This window comes from Carcharodon carcharias, chromosome 26 (genome assembly GCF_017639515.1).
Source record: "Carcharodon carcharias isolate sCarCar2 chromosome 26, sCarCar2.pri, whole genome shotgun sequence".
NCBI classification, from domain to species: Eukaryota; Metazoa; Chordata; class Chondrichthyes; order Lamniformes; family Lamnidae; genus Carcharodon; species Carcharodon carcharias.
The window spans coordinates 39685225-39706692 of record NC_054492.1 but is presented as its reverse complement, the minus strand read 5'-3'; the positions used below and the strand labels follow the sequence as shown (position 1 = coordinate 39706692).

At 39.2% G+C, this 21468-nt stretch overlaps 1 protein-coding gene across 19 annotated transcripts in view; it reads right to left on the bottom strand.

Annotated features, from left to right (window-relative positions):
• tcf12 (transcription factor 12) overlaps positions 1 to 21468 on the bottom strand; it is a 288087-nt gene that overhangs the window by 89311 nt on the left and 177308 nt on the right. For 16 of the 19 annotated variants that reach the window (XM_041174657.1, XM_041174662.1, XM_041174667.1 and 13 more), the window contains 2 exons: positions 21207 to 21342; positions 17092 to 17144 (listed from right to left, as the gene is read on the bottom strand). In XM_041174657.1, coding sequence (XP_041030591.1) covers positions 17092 to 17144; positions 21207 to 21342 — 189 coding nt within the window. Of the gene's footprint in view, positions 1 to 5093; positions 5249 to 17091; positions 17145 to 20564; positions 20621 to 21206; positions 21343 to 21468 lie in introns of those variants that run through there. The other 3 variants (XM_041174674.1, XM_041174675.1, XM_041174676.1) reach the window with 2 other exon arrangements.

Genomic DNA, 21468 nt, shown 5'->3' with positions numbered 1-21468 from the left:
GTTTATCATGCTGCTGCTTGTGGGAGCTTCCTGTGAGAAAATTAGCTGTTTTCCCTACCTAAAAATGACTACTTTTTGATGATCTGCTTCTATCACTGCTTGTTTGTCCCTACAACCACACCACGCCCTCCTCCACCTCTCTCTCTCTCTCCGCCCCCCACACACACACCTTAAACCAGCTTATATTTCAACTCTTTCTTGGACTCAAACTCAAGTGCTGTTGAAGGGTCATGAGGACTCGAAACGTCAACTCTTTTCTTCTCTGCCGATGCTGCCAGACCTGCTGAGTTTTTCCAGGTAATTCTGTTTTTGTTTTTGTTTTGAAAAGTACCTCGTTGGTTGTAAAGTGCTTGAGTTGTTCAGAGGCCCAAAAGGCGCTATATACATGCAAATCTTTCTTTTGAAGGAAAAAAGGGAGGTAGTGAGGTGCAGCGGTTCAGTGAACAAATTCCATAACTTAGGGCCTTGGCAGCTGAAGGCACGGCCGCCAATGGTGGGGCAATTAAAAGTGAAAATGCGCACAGGGCCAGACCAAAATGCGTCAACTATAATTAAAGCCAAAGTAGAATTTGCAATTTCCCTGGAGTGGAAAACTTCACAAATACATGAAAAGCTGAGAAATAAACAATTTCCTAATTAGCATTAGAAATGATAATTTTCTAATCTAATGTGAAAGTAATATAAAGGTAAGGTCATTGGAAGTGTGCCCATTTTGTTTTATTAGTCCTACAATGAAGCATTTACCAGAGTGGTGCACACTCGATATTTCATTGGAACAGAAGAACAGGAAAAGGTCATTCAGCTCCTTAATCCTGTACTACTTTTCAATAGGGTCATGGGTGACCTGTATCCTAATTCCTTCCATCCACTTTGCCTTCATATTCTCTAACATCCTTGGCTAGCAAAAATCTATCAATCTTCGAATCACTCAGCATCTATTGCTTTTTGTGGAAGAGGGTTCTATTCTTCTACCATTCTTTGCACATAAAAGTACTTCCCATCTTCTCTGGAATGGCCTGGCTCTGATTTTCTGTCCCCTCACCCTTAAACCTAATCCACTAGCAGATAATATTTCTCTTTATCTATCCTATCAATTCCTTTCAAAATCCTAAAAAAAATCTCTCATATCAACCTACATCCTTTACGTAATCTCATAATTTGACCCTTGGAACTCTGGCAACATTCGGTGAATCTACATTGCACCTGTTCCTTGACCAATATATTTAAAGAGAAAAATAGATGTATTTACATTGTGCATTGAGAGTTAGGTTAAAACAGGCCAACTTCAAATCCAGGTTGGCAATCTGAACAAATTATAATATATCTGAATCAAAAGCAAAACACTGCAGATTCTGGCAATCAGAAATAAAAACAAAGTGCTGGAAATACTCAGCAGGTCTGGCAGCATCTGTGGAGACATAAGAATGAACATTTCAGGTCAGGGACCTTTCTTCAGATGAAGAAATAGAAAGGTAGTAGATTTTAAACAAGTGAAAGAGGGGAGGAAGAAAAAAGGGAAGGACGGAGATAGGATGGGGGCGGCGCAAGAGGTTACCTGACAAAAGATTTCATGGTACAAAAGGCAAGGGGAGTGAAAATGGTTATAATCTATCTTGTTAGTTTCCCATCAGTTCCACCATTCATGTTCTAATTGAAAGTTGGGCAATCAGCAAGTTCGATTACATTTTTGTGATTCATCCAGCAGAGGCAGTGTTCAAAATGAAGACTACTTTAGGCACCTAATATTAAAAATCAACTATCCCTAGCCAAGTGTAGCACAGTATAGGTTATACACAGGGTTGAAAGCTTCTTGTGCCCTGCCCAGTCTGTATGCTGTCCAAACATGGCTTAACAGCTCCCTACCTTTTCCCTCACCAAACAAATTTGTAGGCTTGAGATTACCGAGTTAGTACAGATTAAACAAAGATATGGGAAGTGTTTGTGCTTATGGACTTAACCCCCAGTAGGAATAGAGACTGCTCAAATAATTCCTAACAGAGAAACTAGCTCCCATTGATTCAAGTGAAACTGAATCCAATAGACACACCTGACTCACCCAATGGACAAATAATAAACTAAAACAGACCAATAACTTAATGTTCTTCGGCTGCTTTTGTAACAAATTAAATTTTAACCAAACCTGCTCATGAAGCTTTCATGTATCTGGATTAATAAAGCCACAAAATACAACTAAGTACACTTCGAGCAGAAAAGGTGCTGTTCCGCCAGTGGTGTCAGTGTTAGCGCTTTGCTAAGGCAATCTAAAACTAATCCCATATTCCTGCTCTCTCCTCACAGCGTTGTATCATCCTTTGCTTCAGATGCTATCTCTGACAATGAAAACTAGTTATACCATACTACCAAAAGTCTTTTAGAAATTGCTTCCTGCTTTAGTATCTTGGCATTACCTAATCATTGCATATTAGTCTATAATTCTGTTTCCTTATTCTGTGGACATATAAATTTCTCTAATTTTGTACAAATAACATTCATTATACTGGTAGTTCAACGTCTGCAACTGTGTGCGATTGCGCAACAAGTTTAAGCTTTTAAATCATATTGATGGGAACCAAACATCTACAGTATTTGTTAAAAGTTAATTATTAGGTGGAAGTTTTTCTCTCATCCTAAAATGAGATTCTTGTTGCATTTAGATGGGGTAATTATAGTTTAGGAGAGGTGGATAAATATTCTAATTAGACTTTGTGCAAATCTATATCTCCATATGGCAACCCCAATATACTAAATGCACACCACTACATCACAGTTCTCTCTACAGGCACAAGATGATCCATCATCGAGTACTGCGATGACCCCAGTCTTTATTGCATGGTAGCAATTTCACTGAAATACAAAGTCAATTATCTCCTACTTTGTAAATGTCATGGTGGTGGGTCATTATCATTTACTTAAAAACCTGAATGAAATGGAAAACATACAAAGCCTGGAATGGCATTCAGATGGTTCAGCTTCAAACTTTACAACCAACTCCAGTGTTGATCATCACCTAAACTCAGTTTTTAATAACCTGATTTTCTTGCTTTAAACAAAGTCAAAGATAAAACGCCTAGTAGTAGCAGGACTTTGTAGGGGAGGAAGGAAAAGGCAAATATGTAGGCAGCATATAACCAAGCACAGGTTACCAATCCAACTAACAGCAACTGTGGAGATGTCCATTGTCCAACAGATCCCATCCTCCCAGTTAAAGAAGAACCGTGCAAACATGATTGTAATGAATTTATAAAAAGGATCACGTGCAATGGGAAAATTATAAAAATGGCGTCACAAAGCAAATTGGTGAGTGATCCTTCTTTGAAACACTCCAAAAGTCAAATTATAATGTAAGATTTTGCTTAGGAAGACTTGAAAAATAAGTTATCTTTAGAAAAAATAAACTGTCATTAACCCCCATTGTATTCCTTTGACTCCAAAACAATAACCACGTCTGAGAATATACAAACAGATTAACTCATAACATACTGCTAACTTACCAAGTAAAACTACTTTAAATTAACACAATGTACAATTATTAATTTTTTGGTATCAAAGCTGCAAATTTTAGTGTAGCTGAACTATGTGCAGTTTTAAAAACACAGCTTGTAGATTAAAACAACGATAAAGGGTTACTAAGGTTAAGGCTGTAGACCACAATCCCCTATTCTTTGCCCCCACCCCCATCCCCAGGATTAACCCTAGCTCCAAAAGTTATTTTGCATGTTTGTTGGTGCGTACATTTCGCAAATGCACAGAATATGTTGCAGGCTCTTATTTGGCTCAACCTCCTGTAATTAATTATTTGGAATTCACAGAGGATTTTTAGGGCATTGACGTCTGCACACAGGTCTCTGGCATAATTTATTATCTATTTACTCACTGTGCAAGCTCAGAAAGGTCACCTTTGACCTACTGCAGGCACATGCTATCAATTTTCTTTGGATTCCCCTCAACAATATCCAACCCCACTATCCTTTATGAGCTGGAAATACTTAAAAGATCAAAGCTGTGCTTTACTGCTTCAAGAACAAAGAGCATGTTCTAATGGAGCAATAATGCAAAACACAAAATTACATCAGCTTTCTAAGTCTACTTACAAGCCCCAAGAACGCACAACACATACTAACAGCTGCAATTAAATACAAGAGGCCACATTTTAAAGAAAACGCGACAACCTCCTCACATTTATCAAATCTAATTCAATGCCAGACAAACTTACACTGCTTTTATTAAATCAATTTCTGTTCTCTACATATTTACCTGATAAAGAATGATCCAAGTTAATAGAAAAATGGACACACAGTGTGGAATAAAACTGGTTACAAGCACGAAAATCAAAATCAGATTTTGAACCTTTCAGTTTAGCAGCAGAGATTCTGAAATTGTTGACAATGCTGTATTTCCTCATTCACCTGACACACAATAATACTATTATTGGGAGAGAAAAGCCTGATTGGTCACTTCCTCCCAACACAATGCATCATGTTGCAGGATAAGGTGTAAAACTGTGTACAAAGTCCTGGGTTTCAAAGAGAATATCAGTGACATGACTGAGAATTAGATTTAACTCCCTGTAGGGTCAAGAATGCTCATTTGATGAGAAGCAGATGGAACAATATGAAAGCCAGCTCCTGGACCTCATCTTTAAACAGGAAATTCAGAGCTAACCAACTGGCTGTTCTTAATTGTTCCCAGAGACTCATTGTGCTTCTAACTTTTTTGTTGTTGGGAAGAATCCTTAATCTTTGCATTTATGTTTGATCAATGATCACAACTTAAAAACAAATGACTTGCACTAAAATCTATTTAGTAGTCAAAGCGGATTGTAGAATTTATAGCATATTTTGTGCATGTGACCTAATAACTTTCCTCAGAGCTTAAAGTCGTCTTCTGCAGCATCAAAAAATATATTGGACCCTCTAGAAACACAAGCACCAATTATAAGCTTTTAAGAAATACAACTGATTAGAATATAAATGCTAGCTTTTTACACTAGAATTAGTTACAACTGCTGACAGCTCTGTGAGACTGTCTATTGTACCACTAATCATGTTATCCAATTACAACACAAATGTTACACAAAGGAAAGCCACACTTACCGTTTTCCTATTGTAATAATACATAAGTGAATTGCTGCCCATACCAGGCACTGTGTAAGCGCAATACATGTTGCTGGACAAATCTAGTGCAGAGATCAGCAACTGTGCACTTCACAGTGCAACACATTCAACTACACAGTTTCAGGCAGACTAATTCCTTAATCTTTCCACACATGGATCTACTCAGAAGGAACTTATGCAAAGTAGACTGAACCATTCTACGCAACAGCTAGGGGAGGGAAGTTGAGCTTTACTGGCTGCATTCCATATTCAGTATTGGAAATGGTCTTGTCACAGCATACACACAATTACATAGGAAAATTGAAGTACAGCTGGAGAGAAGAGAGTTATCTCCAAAAAAGTACAATGGCCAACTATCTTTTCATACTCTTTATTTTGGTCATTAGCTTCAATTAATGAAGCAAAGGCTAAAATACAACAAATGCCAAATCTACATTTAATCCATTTGTTTTAATTAAATTAGCACACTTGTAAGAATAAAGGCTTGGTCTAATACACTCTGGCAACACAGCCATCTGTCTCTGTCCCAAATTACCAACTATGTAAATAAAGACATGAACAAAAGCATTTTGCATGAGAGAAGAAAGTGACCACTGTAAATCCATGGTGCAGAGAAACAGGAAACTACTCAAATAAAGCTGTACTCTTCTATACTCATTATAATACATTCCCAAGAGCCCAACATTTGATACTTGATAATGAGGCTCATGGTATAATGAAGGTCTGGTTGCTTTATATTAAGAGATAATATTACAACACAGTTTTATAATGGCAAGACAGTGCAATTAAAAAAAGGCCAGAAACATAAAACATAAAGTGACTGAATTTTCCTCAACTATTTTTGTGTCCTGTTTAGTTGAGTCAAAAGCAAAAGACATTTCAAAAGTACAAAATACACCAGGGTAGAAAAAGCAAATTCATTAACAACCACACACAATCCTCACTCTGGTGAAAAAGCTCAGAAGCAGCTGCAAAAGAACAATATACGTCAGGCTAATAAAATGTTAGGCAAAATGACGTGCAGCTTCCTCCAGAGACCATAAGGGCCTATTTTGGTCCTATGAGGCCAGTGGAAGAGCTTTGATTTACAATTAACAATTCCATTCACTGAACCTCCTTATAAATGTTTTGTCTCTTCAGGCAGTGATATGTTAAAAAGGGCTTTAAATCTCCCCAAGTCTCCCTTTTAATCACTGCAAAGCATTATATGTTTAGAAAATGGAAAAAAAGGGCATTTTAATAGATACTAAAATTCTGTGCTTAAATGAATTGTTTGTATAGTCATAATATATAAATATATATATATATATATATATATATACACACACACATATATAATATAAAAATATGCATTGGCCCCTGTATTATGTCTCGATATTCTGGGTTATCTACATTTTAAACTGAAACTATCTAATTGAACAATACCTCTTCACTGGACAATAGCAACTCAAAGCAACTATTTATCCCACTAACGTCATGGAAGTGTTAATCCTAGATTCTGTCCACCGAACAAGTCAGCTGGAGATGATGATTTTAAACCTTTATTTCAGTTAGACATGTGATTACTGGGGAGACGCACAGAAACTGACCTAAATTACTGCCATTTATGACCTCACACACTGTACTAAGCAGTTACATCAGCCATGTGCAAAGCTTATTGAATAATTTATTTTTATAAAAATATGATTTACAACGGAATGCAGTTTTGGTGGCTTAGACATTTTCCACATTTTGCATAACTACCAACAATTGTTACGTACAGCACAAAGGTTCATCCATTGTGTCCCTCAACAACAAGCATCAGCTCTAAATTCAAAAGGCCGCTGCATCCAGATGATGTTTCCACTCATAATCAAGCCATCCCAGCCACCTCAGTGAAAAAGTAATAAATGTTGACATATATTTTGTTCTGTGGAACAAATCTCTTCACCAGGAATTAGGTCAAAGTGCCCAAGTAGACAGGAAAGATATAAAGATCTTAAGGATGCTCCAAGTTAGGCTACTGATCCGATTAGCTGGGATGAATTCAAAGGTAAAGATTAGACTTCTTGTAAATATATATATGTGGTACGAGGAGAATTTTGTTTTCAGCTGATTAGAGACTTTGCAAAGACTAAAAGACATCTTCATTTAAATGGAAGTACAGAATGCTTGAATATATTTATGTTGGGATCATTAATGGAAACCTATCGAGTGATATTTCTAAGGCATTTGACTTTAGACCGCAGTAAATTTACCTATATAATCTTGGAGAAATATGTTCTATTGAATTGCATAACTCCAAATGCCCTACAAATGATAGCTTTGTGTTCAATCGGGTTTTTCGGTCATCTTTGGTCGCAATGCTTAATATTTTTCACCAACTGGAGTCAGAGGGAACCTGTGAAGATTCTGCGCACAATTCCCCCCTCGGAGAGGGCCAAGTTTCATTCGTTACTTGCAGGACCAGCAAAAGATAGTACATGAAGTAGAATTCTACATAACATGTCTGCTCTCAGCTTATCTCAATTAACTGTTTTAGAGCATTGGACAATAATTACCAAGTGGAAGAAGCAGTGGCAAGTGCATGGACATGATTCCATTTACAATATACATTGTAACAATTCAGTATAATGCTCACCCCTTATTGAAATCTCCTTCTTATTTGTAATATTAGCAATTACAGGTACACATTCCAAAAGAAAATCTCAAAGTAGGTGTGTAATTTAAATGGGGCAACGATTTTCAAGATTAGATCCCAAGTAAACAACTCAATACTGTTTGCTTTGCTGCAACCGAGTTGCCAGAACTATAAGAAACACCCCCACCCCCAAAACTGCTTACTGAGTTCTGTCAATCATCTGCAACATTATTTCAAAGTTACACATTTGAACTGATTCTGTTGCAATTACAATTGGACAGAACATTAGGGAGGGATGGGCTGTTCCTCCAAGTCCAATGACATTCTTCTTCATGTTGCACTCAAAGTGCCCATTAAAGAATCACTTATTCTGCACCTACACACTCCAACCAATAAGCATGAAAAGTGTAAACCAAGCACATTCAAATCTTACTTAATGCATTCAGATTTGCTTGGTTTTAAAGCTATCATATTTACACAGGGGAATGCACAATTAGCAATAGGTCCAATATTGCTGTACTCAGCATCTGGTTCAAATAAGTTGCAGAACTTAATCTGCAGAAATTCTTGTATATGGAGAAATAAGCAGCATTTGAGACAGGTCCATGGTTTCCTGCAAAATGCCAGAGCTAAACAATAAAGCTGGAAACGTCAACTCTTTTCTTCTCCGCCGATGCTACCAGACCTGCTGAGTTTTTCCAGGTAATTCTGTTTTTGTTTTGGATTTCCAGCATCAGCAGTTTTTTGTTTTTATTTTTGTTTTTATAAGCTGGAAATTGTATTGGAATGCATCTCTGAACTCAATATGCAACAACTCAAGTCTTCAAGCACCTGTTTACAGCCCATTTTGGGTGATTAGCAGAAGACACAGTATTTCTGGAATTAAACTCATTTGCCTTCAAATCACCAACCACATGAAGCTAACACAGAAGTTACTACTTCTTCTTAATCAGTCCCTCAAGGTGACTTGTTTCCACGCTAAAAATGAGTCCTCAGGTAACTGAAGAGTCCAAGTGCGACCTACAGCCTCTGGTACAGGTGGCACAGACAGTGGTAGGAGGAATGGATCGGTGGGGTGCCCAGGTTGCCACTTGCTCCTTTCGCTGTCGACACTCGGCTTCAGCTAGCTCTTGGCGATGAGACTCCAGGTGTTCAGCTCCTTCCCAGATGCTTTCCCTCCACTTTGGGCGGTCTTGGACTGGGGTTCCCAGCTGTTGAGTAAAGCGCTTGTTTCGGGAGTCTCGTGTCAGACGTGCGGACGATGTTGCCCACTCAGCGGAGCTGATCAAGCATGATTAATGCTTCAATGCTGGGGGTGTTGACCTGATGTTGGTGCGCCTATCCCACCAATGGATTTGCAGGATCCTGCAGAGACAGCGCTGGTGGTGGGACCTCTCCAGAGTTTTGAGGTGCCTGCTGTATGTAGTCCACTTCTCTGAGCCATATAGGAGGGTGGGTATCACTACTGCTCTGTAGTCCATGAGCTTGGTGCTGGGTTTGAGGTCCTGGTCTTTAAACATTCTCTTCCTCAGGTGGCTGAAGGCTACACTGGCACACTGAAGGTGATGTTGAACCACATCGTCAACGTTTGCTTTTGTTGGCAGTAGGCTTCCAAGGAATGGAAAGTGGTCCATGTTGTCCAAGGCTTCGTTGTCAATTTTGATAACCGGGGGGGGGGGGGGAGTGGATGCCGTGCACAACTGCAGGCATCATCTGCATACTGTAGTTCAATGACAGAGGATGGGACAACCTTGGATCTGGCCTGCAGGTGGCGGAGGTTGAGCAGGTTTCGCTTGGTTTGTAGTTTTGCTCCACTCCAGTGAGAAGCTCGCTGAGGACGAGATGGAGCATTGTGGCGATGAAGATCGAGAAGTTTTGTGTTATTATTTGTTCATGGGAATGTGGGCATCGCTGACTGGGCCAGCATTTATTGCCCATCCCTAACTGCCCTACTGCCCTTGTTCAGAGAGCATTTTAAGGGCCAACCACATTGCTGTGGGTCTGGAGTCACAGCTAAGTCCCGAAAGGGGATCAGTGAACCAAATGGGCTTTTACAACTTTCAATTCCAGATTTTTATTAAATTCAAATTTCACCATCTGCCATGGTGGGATCTGAACCCAGGTCCCCAGAGAATTACCCCAGGCCTTTGGAATATCAGTCCAATGACAATGCCACTACGCCACCACCTCCCCTAAACTCCCTCCTCCCACACTTGCATCAGTGCGATGACACGTGGGATGGGTTTGTGGTGGATCCATTGGTCAGGATCACAGCTTACATGCTATCGTGGAGCAGGCAGAGGATGGCGACAAACTTTTGGGGGCAGCCAAAACAGAGGACGACGCACCATAATCCTTCGTGGGTGACAGTGTCAAAGGCTTTTGTGAGGTCAAAGGAGGCCATGTACAAGAGTTGGTGCTGTTCCCTGCATTTCTCATGCAGTTGCCATGAGAAGATGTAACCACGTGGCAACTGAGAAGATACAGTTCAACAGTCTCAACATTCCCTTCAGTGTTATTTCATTTTACAGGAATCATTGATTTGGTTTCAGTGCTAGAACAGGTGCAATAAAAATGTTTTGGTGAGAGCTTGAAGCACTTTATTTAGCGGGGGTTGAGAAAGAGTGCAGGGAAAGTCAAGGCAATACGAAGTAAAATGTTTTGAAAAATCTAAGTTGTATTACATACAAGTTGGGAGCTGAAAGTAAACTTGCCATGTCCACATTGGTACTCACCAGGAAACTATGTAATGGATTTAAAAGCAGCATAAACAAAACTAAAACATGTTGTAAACAATCTAGCTCTGCTATGTTATGAAAGTTTTGTCAACTCCTTTCTAAATGAGCATGCAAGCTTGGCCCAAACAATTAAAATTAAAAGAAAAAGCTGCAAACGATGGAAAGACACAGCAGCATGTCAAGAGAAAAGACAGTTTATGATATTTCAGGTTCTGAAGAATAAATTTGTGAAATATCACAACCTAACAGGCCTGCCATGTACTTCTAGCATTTTGTTTAATATATCCTTCAAAGCTAGACACAAAGTAACACTTTCTGATACAGTTACATTGTGTTTAATGTTATATTTTACAAGTTGACTTCACAGATATTGCAGCTTACAATCTTATATATATCGCTTGCATTAAAGAGACTTGAATGCCATTGAAATGAAAGGACGAAAAAAACAGGGTTTTTTAAATAAAAAGCTGTGTACAGTTGTGTATGTACCTGGATTTAAAACCAGATCAGCCATGATCTCGTTGGACAGCAAGTTCGAAGGGCCGAGTGGCCAACTCCTGCTCCTAACTTGTATGTTTGGATTTGACTAATTCCAACACTGAGAGAAGTCATAATAGCATAAAATGCTTTAAAGTGAAGAACAGATGCATATGGGGCAAGTTCAATATGCTTATTCTGTATAATACTCAAATTGCAAACTGAAGGAAATTTTAGATGTGGATGAATGGTCCAACTGCAAATTCATACATCTTCCATTTGCTTTATTGCTTTAGTTTAAAAACATACACAGCATTAAAATGAAGGTCAATTTTTTTCACTAATTTTGTAATATTGTATAAACTTAAAGGCGTGCAGTACAAATTGCTGCACCCTTTTCATAATGGTTATCCTGTTATTAAATACATGGAAGCAAAAAACAGAACTTACAGTGCCAACTATAACTAAGCGCATGAGCTTCAGGCATTTTCAAAGAAACTCAGAACACTGCTGACTTAAAAGGATCACAATCTAATCAACTGAGAATGTTTAGGTAATGAATTTAAAAGGGAGTGGTTTCATTTTGAAGATTTGAAATGCCAAACCTTTTAAAAGTGCAATTAGAAAAAACAATATAAACAGCAAACTCAAATCACAATATTCTCAAATTAAAAGGCTACACAATTATTTTGTTGCAGAACAATTATAATCCTTCAAAATAACTCATTATGTTTGGATGTAAACACTTCTAAAATATGCATGAATTTTAATTACTGAAAACATTATCTAACCATCATGGTCAGCAAAAAGTTAAAAATACACGTGTTATTTGAACTATACAAAGTATAATTTTCAAGCAAAACATGGCAATCATCTTCGCAAATAATGTGGGCCAGAACCGAATGTCCTAGGTTCCTAGCTTACTAGAGTAACTACACTTCACAAACTACTTAACCGGCTGTAAAGCTCTTGGGATGCCTGGTGGCCGTGAATAACGCTATATAAATGCAAGTCTTTCTTTTTTCTTTATAGACACTGCCATCTGGTGTTGTATATAAAGCAATTGCAGATTCTAACAGCTGCTGACACAGGAGTGATTACAGTACTGATCAGGTATAGTAGAATGCAGCTAATCTAACAAGAGTGATCAGATTACCAGCCTACCTCACAAGGCAGTTTAGATTTCTCAAACGGCTCTCCTTCATGAATTATGCCAGCAGTAAAACATTCACATTCCTGTTTAAGTAGTGGCAAAATAATTTTATTTTTCGGCAAGCTAGCAGTGTTTAAGGTTTTGTGCTTGGTATTCAGACCTGTGCCTGCAGAGGCACAAATCTCTCACTAGAGCAACGCAAGTGAAGAAAAAACCAGCTGGAAAAAACAGCCAGGGGAATTAAGTCATAGAGGGGGAAGAGGTGGGGGCTAGAGCGCACAGGGGCAGGAGCCAGAGGGAGGGTAGGAGCAGGCAGGGGCCGGAGGGTGGTAGCTGGAGCAAGCAGGGGCCGGAGGGAGGGAGCAGGGGCCAGAGGGAGGGAGTAGGGCAAGTGTGAGCATGTCGGTTGGGGATGGAAGAGACTGACTTATTCCGTTAGTTCAGCAAATTAGTCTGCATGGGCAATAGTGGTGGGATCCTATGCTGAAAGTGCATACCAAAATCAAAATTGTTAAGGTTAAACAATTAATTATTAACCATTTCAATATAAATCAATTATAAACCATACTGGTATAAATCAAATTCAAGTATGCAGAAAACTGTTGCAACTTCAAAGTTATAAAATGACCCTATACTATAAACCAGTGTTAAAAATGTGATCTTTCAAAAAAATTTACCTCTTAGATCAGTTATCACCTAGCTGTGTCACCTTTGTGAAAGGCTATCTATCACAATGGATTTCATCTAATGTAATTTCATGTCCCAGTCCATTTGTTTGTTGTACTTTCAGCATTGTATGAATTTCTGCACGAGATCTCATTTTAAATTAGATAATCTAAGACTAATGTATAATCATTTTATTGTGCTTTGGCCAGGGAAAGACATGTCTATTGCTGTTTCATGGTACAGCACCTCCAATTGACCAACACCAAGGAAAAAGCATAACAAATAAAGTTTGACTCAACCTGTGCATTTTAGACAAACAAACAAAACCCTCACTTATTATACAGGTTCCTATGAAAGGCAAACCACATAAACCTTTCACTCAATTGAAGTGAAGCACAACATTATAAAAAAAAAAGATACAACTTGATGGACGAGGAAAAAAAAGTAAAGTGCTCAGTTCCCGCCCAGCACAAGACATACTGATGTCAAAAAGTCCAAGTCACCTAACAAGCCAATTTCAGTTTAGAAGAACTTGTTTAAATCTTAATGGTGATATTTGTATGTCAACACAAAATCAAATTTAATTAAATACTGTATTTATTTTTAGTAATGCGTAGAATCCATAAAGCCCCAAAAAATCTTCACGAGTTGCTTTAACTAACTACATCATCTTTACAAAAATCATGGAAAATCTGCATGGAAGCATGACTACACGTTCATTTGAACAGTTAGTAGCACGAAGACAGCAATTTCCCACATCTGTTGTCCATGAGCACACTAGTTAAAATCACTATAACACTGAATTATAACATATGCAAAAATCTGTGATTTACTATGCTGCACGACTCGAGACAGTAAGATGCTGTCATATCGGATATCCAGTAGACGGCACTTCTATCAACAGGTTACCATGCATTTTGAATTGTAACGCCAGTATAAGCAGTTTGACAGGAATGGAAACAATTTGAATGTGAATAATAAATGCACCCAAAGACACTCAGTGCCACCAATGGCAGTTCACTGTTCTCCTGCCAATGGTGCTCAAAAACCAAGGCAACACAACCTGTGGAGTTCAAGCAACATTAACTGAAATTTTGGGAGGGGGAGGGGGGTGGGGGGTGTTGGGAGTCTGGGAATCTGCCATTAGTTTTCGCACCTCCATCTCTTCCCATTTCCATGTCCTTGAGGCATGATGCTATTTCAAATCAAGATAAATGCACACAATCCTTAAGCCCAGGCTGCTACAAGATTAGGCAGAACAAGATTCCTGTTTGAATGACTTGTCAAAAGCCGGATGACAATCTTCTTGTCATTCACTGCCAGGGACAGAGCCAGCGCTGTTGGTTTCCAGCAAATTTTCTTCACATATTACCTCAGCTAACACAGAAATGTCACATCAAGCTTTGAGAATATGTCTGCAGGAGATCAACTTATGAACATTGCCTCTTTCCATGAGATTTTCAAACCACTGCCAAAAGAATGTACATAATCTCAAAGGGAAGCATTTCATCTTCTACAGGGTTTTCACTAAACTCCAAGGTTTAAAAAAAATTCACAAATAAAGCTATTCCCCCACCCTTCTTTTCAACCAACTAACTGATAAACTGTCTGCCAGTGCTCACTTTAGGTTTCACCAGGACCACTTAGCTCCAAAGCATACCCATGGGCAAAATCCATCAATTCCAGAGGTGAGGTGAGAGTTTTTGCCCTTAACAAGGCAATATTTTACTGAATGTGACATCAAAGATCCCTAGTAAAATCGAAGTCAATGAGAATCAGGGAAAACTCTCAAAGGCTAGAGTCATATCTAGCAAGATGATTGCGATTACACCGGAGACCAACCATCTCAGCCCCAGCAGGAGTCAGTCACAGTAGTGACCTAGGCCTAAACATCTTCAACTGCTCCATCAATGATCTTCCCTCAATCATTAAATTAGAAGGCAGGATGTTTACTGATAAATGCAGTATTCAGTTCCATTCACAACTCTTCAGATAATGGAATAATCTATATCCGCAAGCAGCAAGAACAGGACAGCATTCAGGCTTGGACTGATAAATGACAAAAAACATTTCAGCCATAAAATTGCAAGGCAACAACCATTTTCAAAAAAAGAGTTCAACCACCTGCTCTTGACAGCCACACAAATACTGCAGCTACACGAGCAGATCAGAGGTTGGGTATTCTGTGGTGAATATCTCACCTTGAATCTCCAAAGCCTTTCCCCCATCGACAAGCCATCAGTCTGAAGTGTGGTGGAATACTCTCCACTTGCCTGTTGCAGCTTCAACAACACTCAAGAAGCTCAACGCCATCCAGGACAAAGCAGCCTGCTTGTTTGGCACCTCCATCCACCACCTAAAACAACGTACCTCTACCACAGAAGCACAGTGGCTGCAATGTGTACCATCCACAAGATGTCCTCAACTCACCAAGTATCCGTCAGCAACACTTTCCAAACCAGCAACCTCCACCACTTAGAAGGCCAAGGACAGCAGGCAAATGGATTATCACCTCCTAGTTCCCCTCCAAGTCAACGCAACATCTTGACTCGGGAATATATCATTCCTCCTTCACGAATGGATCTTGAAACTCACTCCCCAACAGCGCTGTCAAAGAAGCTACGCCACAGAGGCTGCAGTGGTTCAAGAAAGGAACTCACCAGCACCTTCTTGAGGGCAATCAGGGATGGAAAATTAATAAAAACAAAAAAACTGCGGATGCTGGAAATCCAGAACAAAAACAGAATTACCTGGAAAAACTCAGCAGGTCTGGCAGCATCGGCGGAGAAGAAAAGAGTTGACGTTTCGAGCCCTCATGACCCTTCATGAGGACTCGAAACGTCAACTCTTTTCTTCTCCGCCGATGCTGCCACACATGGAAAATTAATGCTGGCTCTGCCAGCAATGCCCACAGCCCATGGACTAATAAAAGCTAATATATCCAGTAACACATTTGCTGATGAAACTATGCTCACAACGTTTTGCGACCAATTATAACACTGAACTGCAATAAATAAGATGTAAATTACCAACTATTTTTAGGGAATGCAAATTTTCCTGGCCTAGGGAATAATGATTGGAAGCTTTGTGTTTGCTCTGTTTATCAAGTAACTACTCAGCCTCTAGTGGGCCAAGTGCTTATGCAAGCACGCCTTTTAAGAGAGAGTCTGCAGCTGCACTCAGGGCTTCCAGGTAGGCTGCAGGTTTTAAGCACAGCTGCCCACAGCTACACTAGCTACTGCAGTCCCATCTGGAACCAAGGTCATAAAAATTTCCAGCATCAGGCTTTGTAGTTTAACAGAGACAGCTCTCGATAGATACATTGTAAAAATTCAATGCAGAACAAAAATGTCTTCATTTCATTCAGTTTCTGTTACATGCCATGCGTCAACTAGTTCATTCATCATATACTCACCCAAGTACACCTGCGTCCATGTGTTAAGTGAAGTGCTGACAAATAAAAACCTTATAACCATTTGCAAAACAAAGAGGTGCATCGTGCAAGGCAGCATCACTTTCTTTTTCTCTCATGTCTGTTTCACTAACAACCAGGCTTCCCTTGGCACTTAGTTTTTTTTAAACTTCACACAGGATTTTCAAGTCATTTACAACTTTGTTGTTTTAAAGAATAAAGCACATTTAATGCCACAGAACACCCTGAAAGCAATAGATTATCAGAGCTATTAATGGTTTTTACCAAACCCAACCAACCTTCATTCATCAAAGCATTTTATTCTCAAAGGATAAATTTCAGTACAAAGAGGGATCAACAAACGAGTTGCTTGAAAGCCTTTCTGATGTAAGCCTGAAGTTAGGAAAGGCTTAATGAAGGCTTTAAAATCCACCAGGGCTTCACAATGAACATCTGACTTGGTGATTTATGCATATTAATAACCTCAGCCTACTGAGGCAATCTGAGTTGTACATGTCCTCAGAATCTTAATGTCTTCAGCTCCACTGGGATTATTACAAATGTAAATTTCTAAGATTCTGAGCTATTAATCTCTGTCTGTCCTCCTGTTCAGCAACATAATGACTAATTAAACATCAAAAGACCTGTACAGGCGATCTTCTTTGACAGCTTCTGTCCTGGTTTCACTCCCAAGAGGGGACTCAAATGGCTGGGACAAGGGGTAAGATTGTACAAATAAGCCACATATCATCATTACTAAACCTAGCAACTAGACATTTGCTATCAATTTCAAAATTTCAAATTATTTCATTACTATTTTTTGTTGTCATGTTCACAGCATAAAATCCACAAAAACATTTCATTAAAAAAGACATCATAGCACATACATCCTAACAGAAAACTATACTCACAGATGAAGGCAAACCAGGAGGCACCTTTCTTACTTTCTTTGTCTGAGAGGGATCTGCACAGGGTGAAAGATAGATTGAGACTATTGTACTTTTTTTTTTAAGAAAGTTTACTTCTTGCTATTAAAATTATAACACTAACAGTAGTTTGGTTCTATGCCATCGTTACAGGCAAGAACTTGCATTTATAACAGCTTTTTAACATTGAAATTCATCTCAAGGCACTTCATAGAGAAATGAGAACTGACACGGAGCCAAAAGAGGAAAATTCTGATAGTTGACCAAAATTCATAGCTGATTCCAATTTTTTGGACGTTATTAAAGAGGCTGTGGAAAAATGCAGGAAGGGAATTGAGAATGGGACCCAGGGAAATTGAAGGGATGATCAGCAATATATCAAGGGCAAAGGGGTGGATTCCACAAGAGCCTAGAATCATGCAGAAAGGAGAGGGCTTCGGGAAGGGCAGAAGTTGTTCAAAAATAGAAAGGAGTTACTCATTGGGCAAGAATTTTAAATCTGGGGCGTGGGGGACTTGGAGCTCATGCAATTCAGCGATGATCGGCAGCCTTGCCAACAAGGGTTCTTGATCACCCAAAACCCCCCTAAAACTCTCAGGAGATTGGCGAATGCAGCCGTGTAGAACACAGTCATCCCTAGGTGAGTTCCACCGAGGAAGGCAAAATTGGTTGAAATTAAAAAAAGTTGAAGGAGTCAGAACAGGGCTCTTACAGAAGACAATGAATAATACTGGAGGTGGAAGCAGGAGCCTGTAAGGAAACTGACACTGAAGAGTGTGTTTTGGCACCAATAGCGCAGGAGAACTGACTCCAACCAAGGAGGAGTATGGGCAGGCAGAAGAGGCAACTAATTCACAGTTGGATGATGTTTCAGAAGCAGTCGATAATAGTAATGAGAAGACAACTACTCCAGCACTGGAGAGGTCAGAGATAGATGACCTTTAAGACCTGAGAGGGAGGAGGAGAGGTGAAGAGCCACCAGGTGTTAGATGTGGAAAACTGGAACAAGTTCTCAAAGTTGTGATCAAGAGGAGGCACCTGGATTCAGCATGTAATGAGCAGCAAATTAGGGTAGGAGAACAGGCAACAAAAAGGACAATTTTAAATCAGGCAAAGAGACTAAACCTGCACAGGTACTGAGGGCTGAAACAAAAGAGCTGGTTGCACAGTAAAGGAATCAGCTACTAGCAACAGCAGCCCAAGGGGAAAAGAGGCAGAGTAGACAGAGTGGAGATGAGGGGGTCTACATGAATATAATCTAGAATTTGCTGGCTATACTTTTGAGTGATGATCTCAATGAAATCAGATAATCTGAATGGACTTGGGCCAAAACGGCAAGAGTGGGGATGGTGGAGGCAGGAGATTAAGTTGTTGCAGTTATATCAACATCTTAAGGGGAGCGGCATGCTGTGTTTTCAGAAACATTGAAACCTGCATTTTGTAATGATGGCTGAAGACACCATGAATTACCTCATAGACTCTTGAAATAACTGAGCCAAGTCTGAGGTATTGAGGGAGCTCTCCCATTTGTCATTGGTTAACTTTATCCCTCATACTGAAACCAATTGGCTGTGAATTTACAGCAAGTTACTGAATAACAGTTTAAACTCAGCAAATCTCTATCCACTCAGTCAAATCTGGAGGTCAAGTTAGCCATATATGTCCACAGTCCCCGGCCTTTAAAGTCCCTACCTTCCCTTTGTCTTGATGAGGATAGGGGTGATGTTTCAGCAGAGATTGACAAGGGGAATATGGAGAGAATAATTTTGGATTAATTTTATGCAGGACGAAATACTCTTTCAAGGATCACCAAAGAAGTCAATTATTCTTTACTGCAATATTTTCTGCTGCATCTAAAGTATGCGTTAGAAGCTTTCCTGAATTGTCTGACAAAGTTCACACTATATATATATATATATATATATATATATATATGAAGCAGCAGCAGAAACATGACAGACAGTAAACACAAGAAATAAAGGAACAGAGCAGGTCAGGTTCTTCCACTCAATTAGATCATGGCTGACCTGTGATGTAACTCCATATATCCCAAAACCTTTCATCTTCTTGGTCAACAGAAATCTATCATTTTCAGATTTCAAGTTTACAAGTGATCTAGCATCAATTACTGTAACCTCTACCACCCTTTTATGTGAAGGAGTGCTTCCTATTTCTTCCCCCAGCATTCCATGAACCTTTTTGATTTTCTATACCTGTTTATGATATATGAAACAATTTATTACCTGGGCCCTCAAGTCCCTTTGGATCTCCACCACCTTGTTCTATACTTTTTAGGTACAAAAGTGGTTAACCTCATACTTGCCTACATATAAATCCATTTGCCATAGTCATTCTCATTCACTTAATGTCAATTTTTGTCAGAAAGAATATGTACACACATTGTGCCTGTTTCAGCTAAACAAAATAAGTGAGAGCCATTTGCTGACTCATTGCTCAGGGCAATGCCCCGACCAATCAGGGTCAAGCTGCCTGGTTTAAATTTCCAACAATGCTTGGTCATTAACTGTCAATCACCATCAATTGGTGCATTCTCCATGGCAATGACTCTACCAGAGTCCACTCGCCAACCAATCAGCATTCTCTTCTCATGCAGTATAAATTGTTTCCCCCTTATATTGGTATTCTTGCCAAGAGTGCAAGATGAAAAGCACCAACATCTCTTATTTTCAGCAATACTCATGTTCTATACGAACAAGCGACTGTTTGTGTCATTTCATTCATCAACAGATTGGCCAAGTTTATTGTGGGCAGTCTCTGATTCAACGCACTAAAGTCAGCCATACTGATATCAAGTATTTGAATAGCTATTTTACATTTCTTCCTTGCAAACACTACATTGAAGTCAATCATATTATGATTGCTATTAGGTAAATATTTACACACTGTTAGGCTGTTAAGGAAATGTGACTCATTACTAATGACTAAATTTAATATAGTCGGCCCACTTGTTGATTCAAGGGCACTCTGTTCAGGAAACTACCCCAGACACGCAAGAAACTCACTAACTTCCTGCCATGTGCTGGTCTACTTAGCCTAGTCCATATGAATGTTAAAATCCTGCGCTAAAACCGCTCTGCCTTTACTACATGCTTGCCCACTCTCTGTATTTATATAATTTACCTCTCAGCTGCTACCAGGGGTCTATACACTACTCACCCTACAATCTTAAATCCTTTACTATTTCTTAACTCTACCCATAAAGTTTCCACTGTCTGCTTATCTCTCATTATATCTTTTCTTATCACTGAAATTATTTCATTCTTAATCACTAAGGCTACTCCGCCTCTCCATCATTTTCCTATCTTTCCTGTAGACCTTATAATCTGGTATACTAAATTCGTAGTTGTGAGTATCTCACAGCTATGTTTCAGTAATAGCTCCTGCGTCAAATCATTTAGTTTATTCCTAATAAGTCAATACTCCAATGTTTTACTCACCTTTCTTATTTCTCTCTGCTGGGTTAATTGAAATCTTGTCGTTTACTCCCCACCTACATTGCTTAAAAACACAATTTCTAACTGTTACTTACTCTCTTCCATTTAATTTATAAATTATTATTCATACTAATTTTTCCACCCAAGTCCTACCCCCTACCCCATTTACCAGTTTAAAGTCCTTGAGATTACACTATTCAGCATTTCCATTAGGACTCTGGTCCAGGTGGAGCCATTCCAACGATTCAGTCCCTTATTGTCCCAGTACTGTGCCAACGTCCCATGAAATGGAATTCCTCTATCCCACACCTTCAGCTACATGCTTACCAACCTAACCTGTTTATGTCATAAATTTGCATATGAATCAAGCAATAATCCAGAGATTATAACCCTTGGGGCCTTGTTCTTCAATTTAGAGATTTGACTTCTCAGAAACAACATCATAAGGGAAACTAGTGATTTCAAAACAAAAGTGTGGATACCACAAAGGATGACCCAGGGAATAGATCAATTGCATAATTCTATATATCCCCCCACCAGATTAAGACAATGGCCTAGTTATTTCTTGTCTAGTTTCACCCAAGGATCCTTCACATTCTCTTAAGATTCTAAAAGGGCTCACAAACTATAAATGTAAACACAAACCAAGAGCTGATGTGTCGTGAAGTGGTCTTCTGCGTGGATTTGTGGCCGTAAAAGGATAGTACACTGTTCCAGGTTTTCCTGAAGATGGTATAGGTCCAGGACTGCCTATTTCCACATCTGATCGAAGAATACTAGGCTGCAAAACATGCAAAACTCTCAGTTAATTCTGCACTGAGTTATCCACAAAAGCATTTTCAACTATGACTCATCTTAAGGATTTCCTTCAAATAAACTGAATAATATTTCATAGTTTGAGATTCAT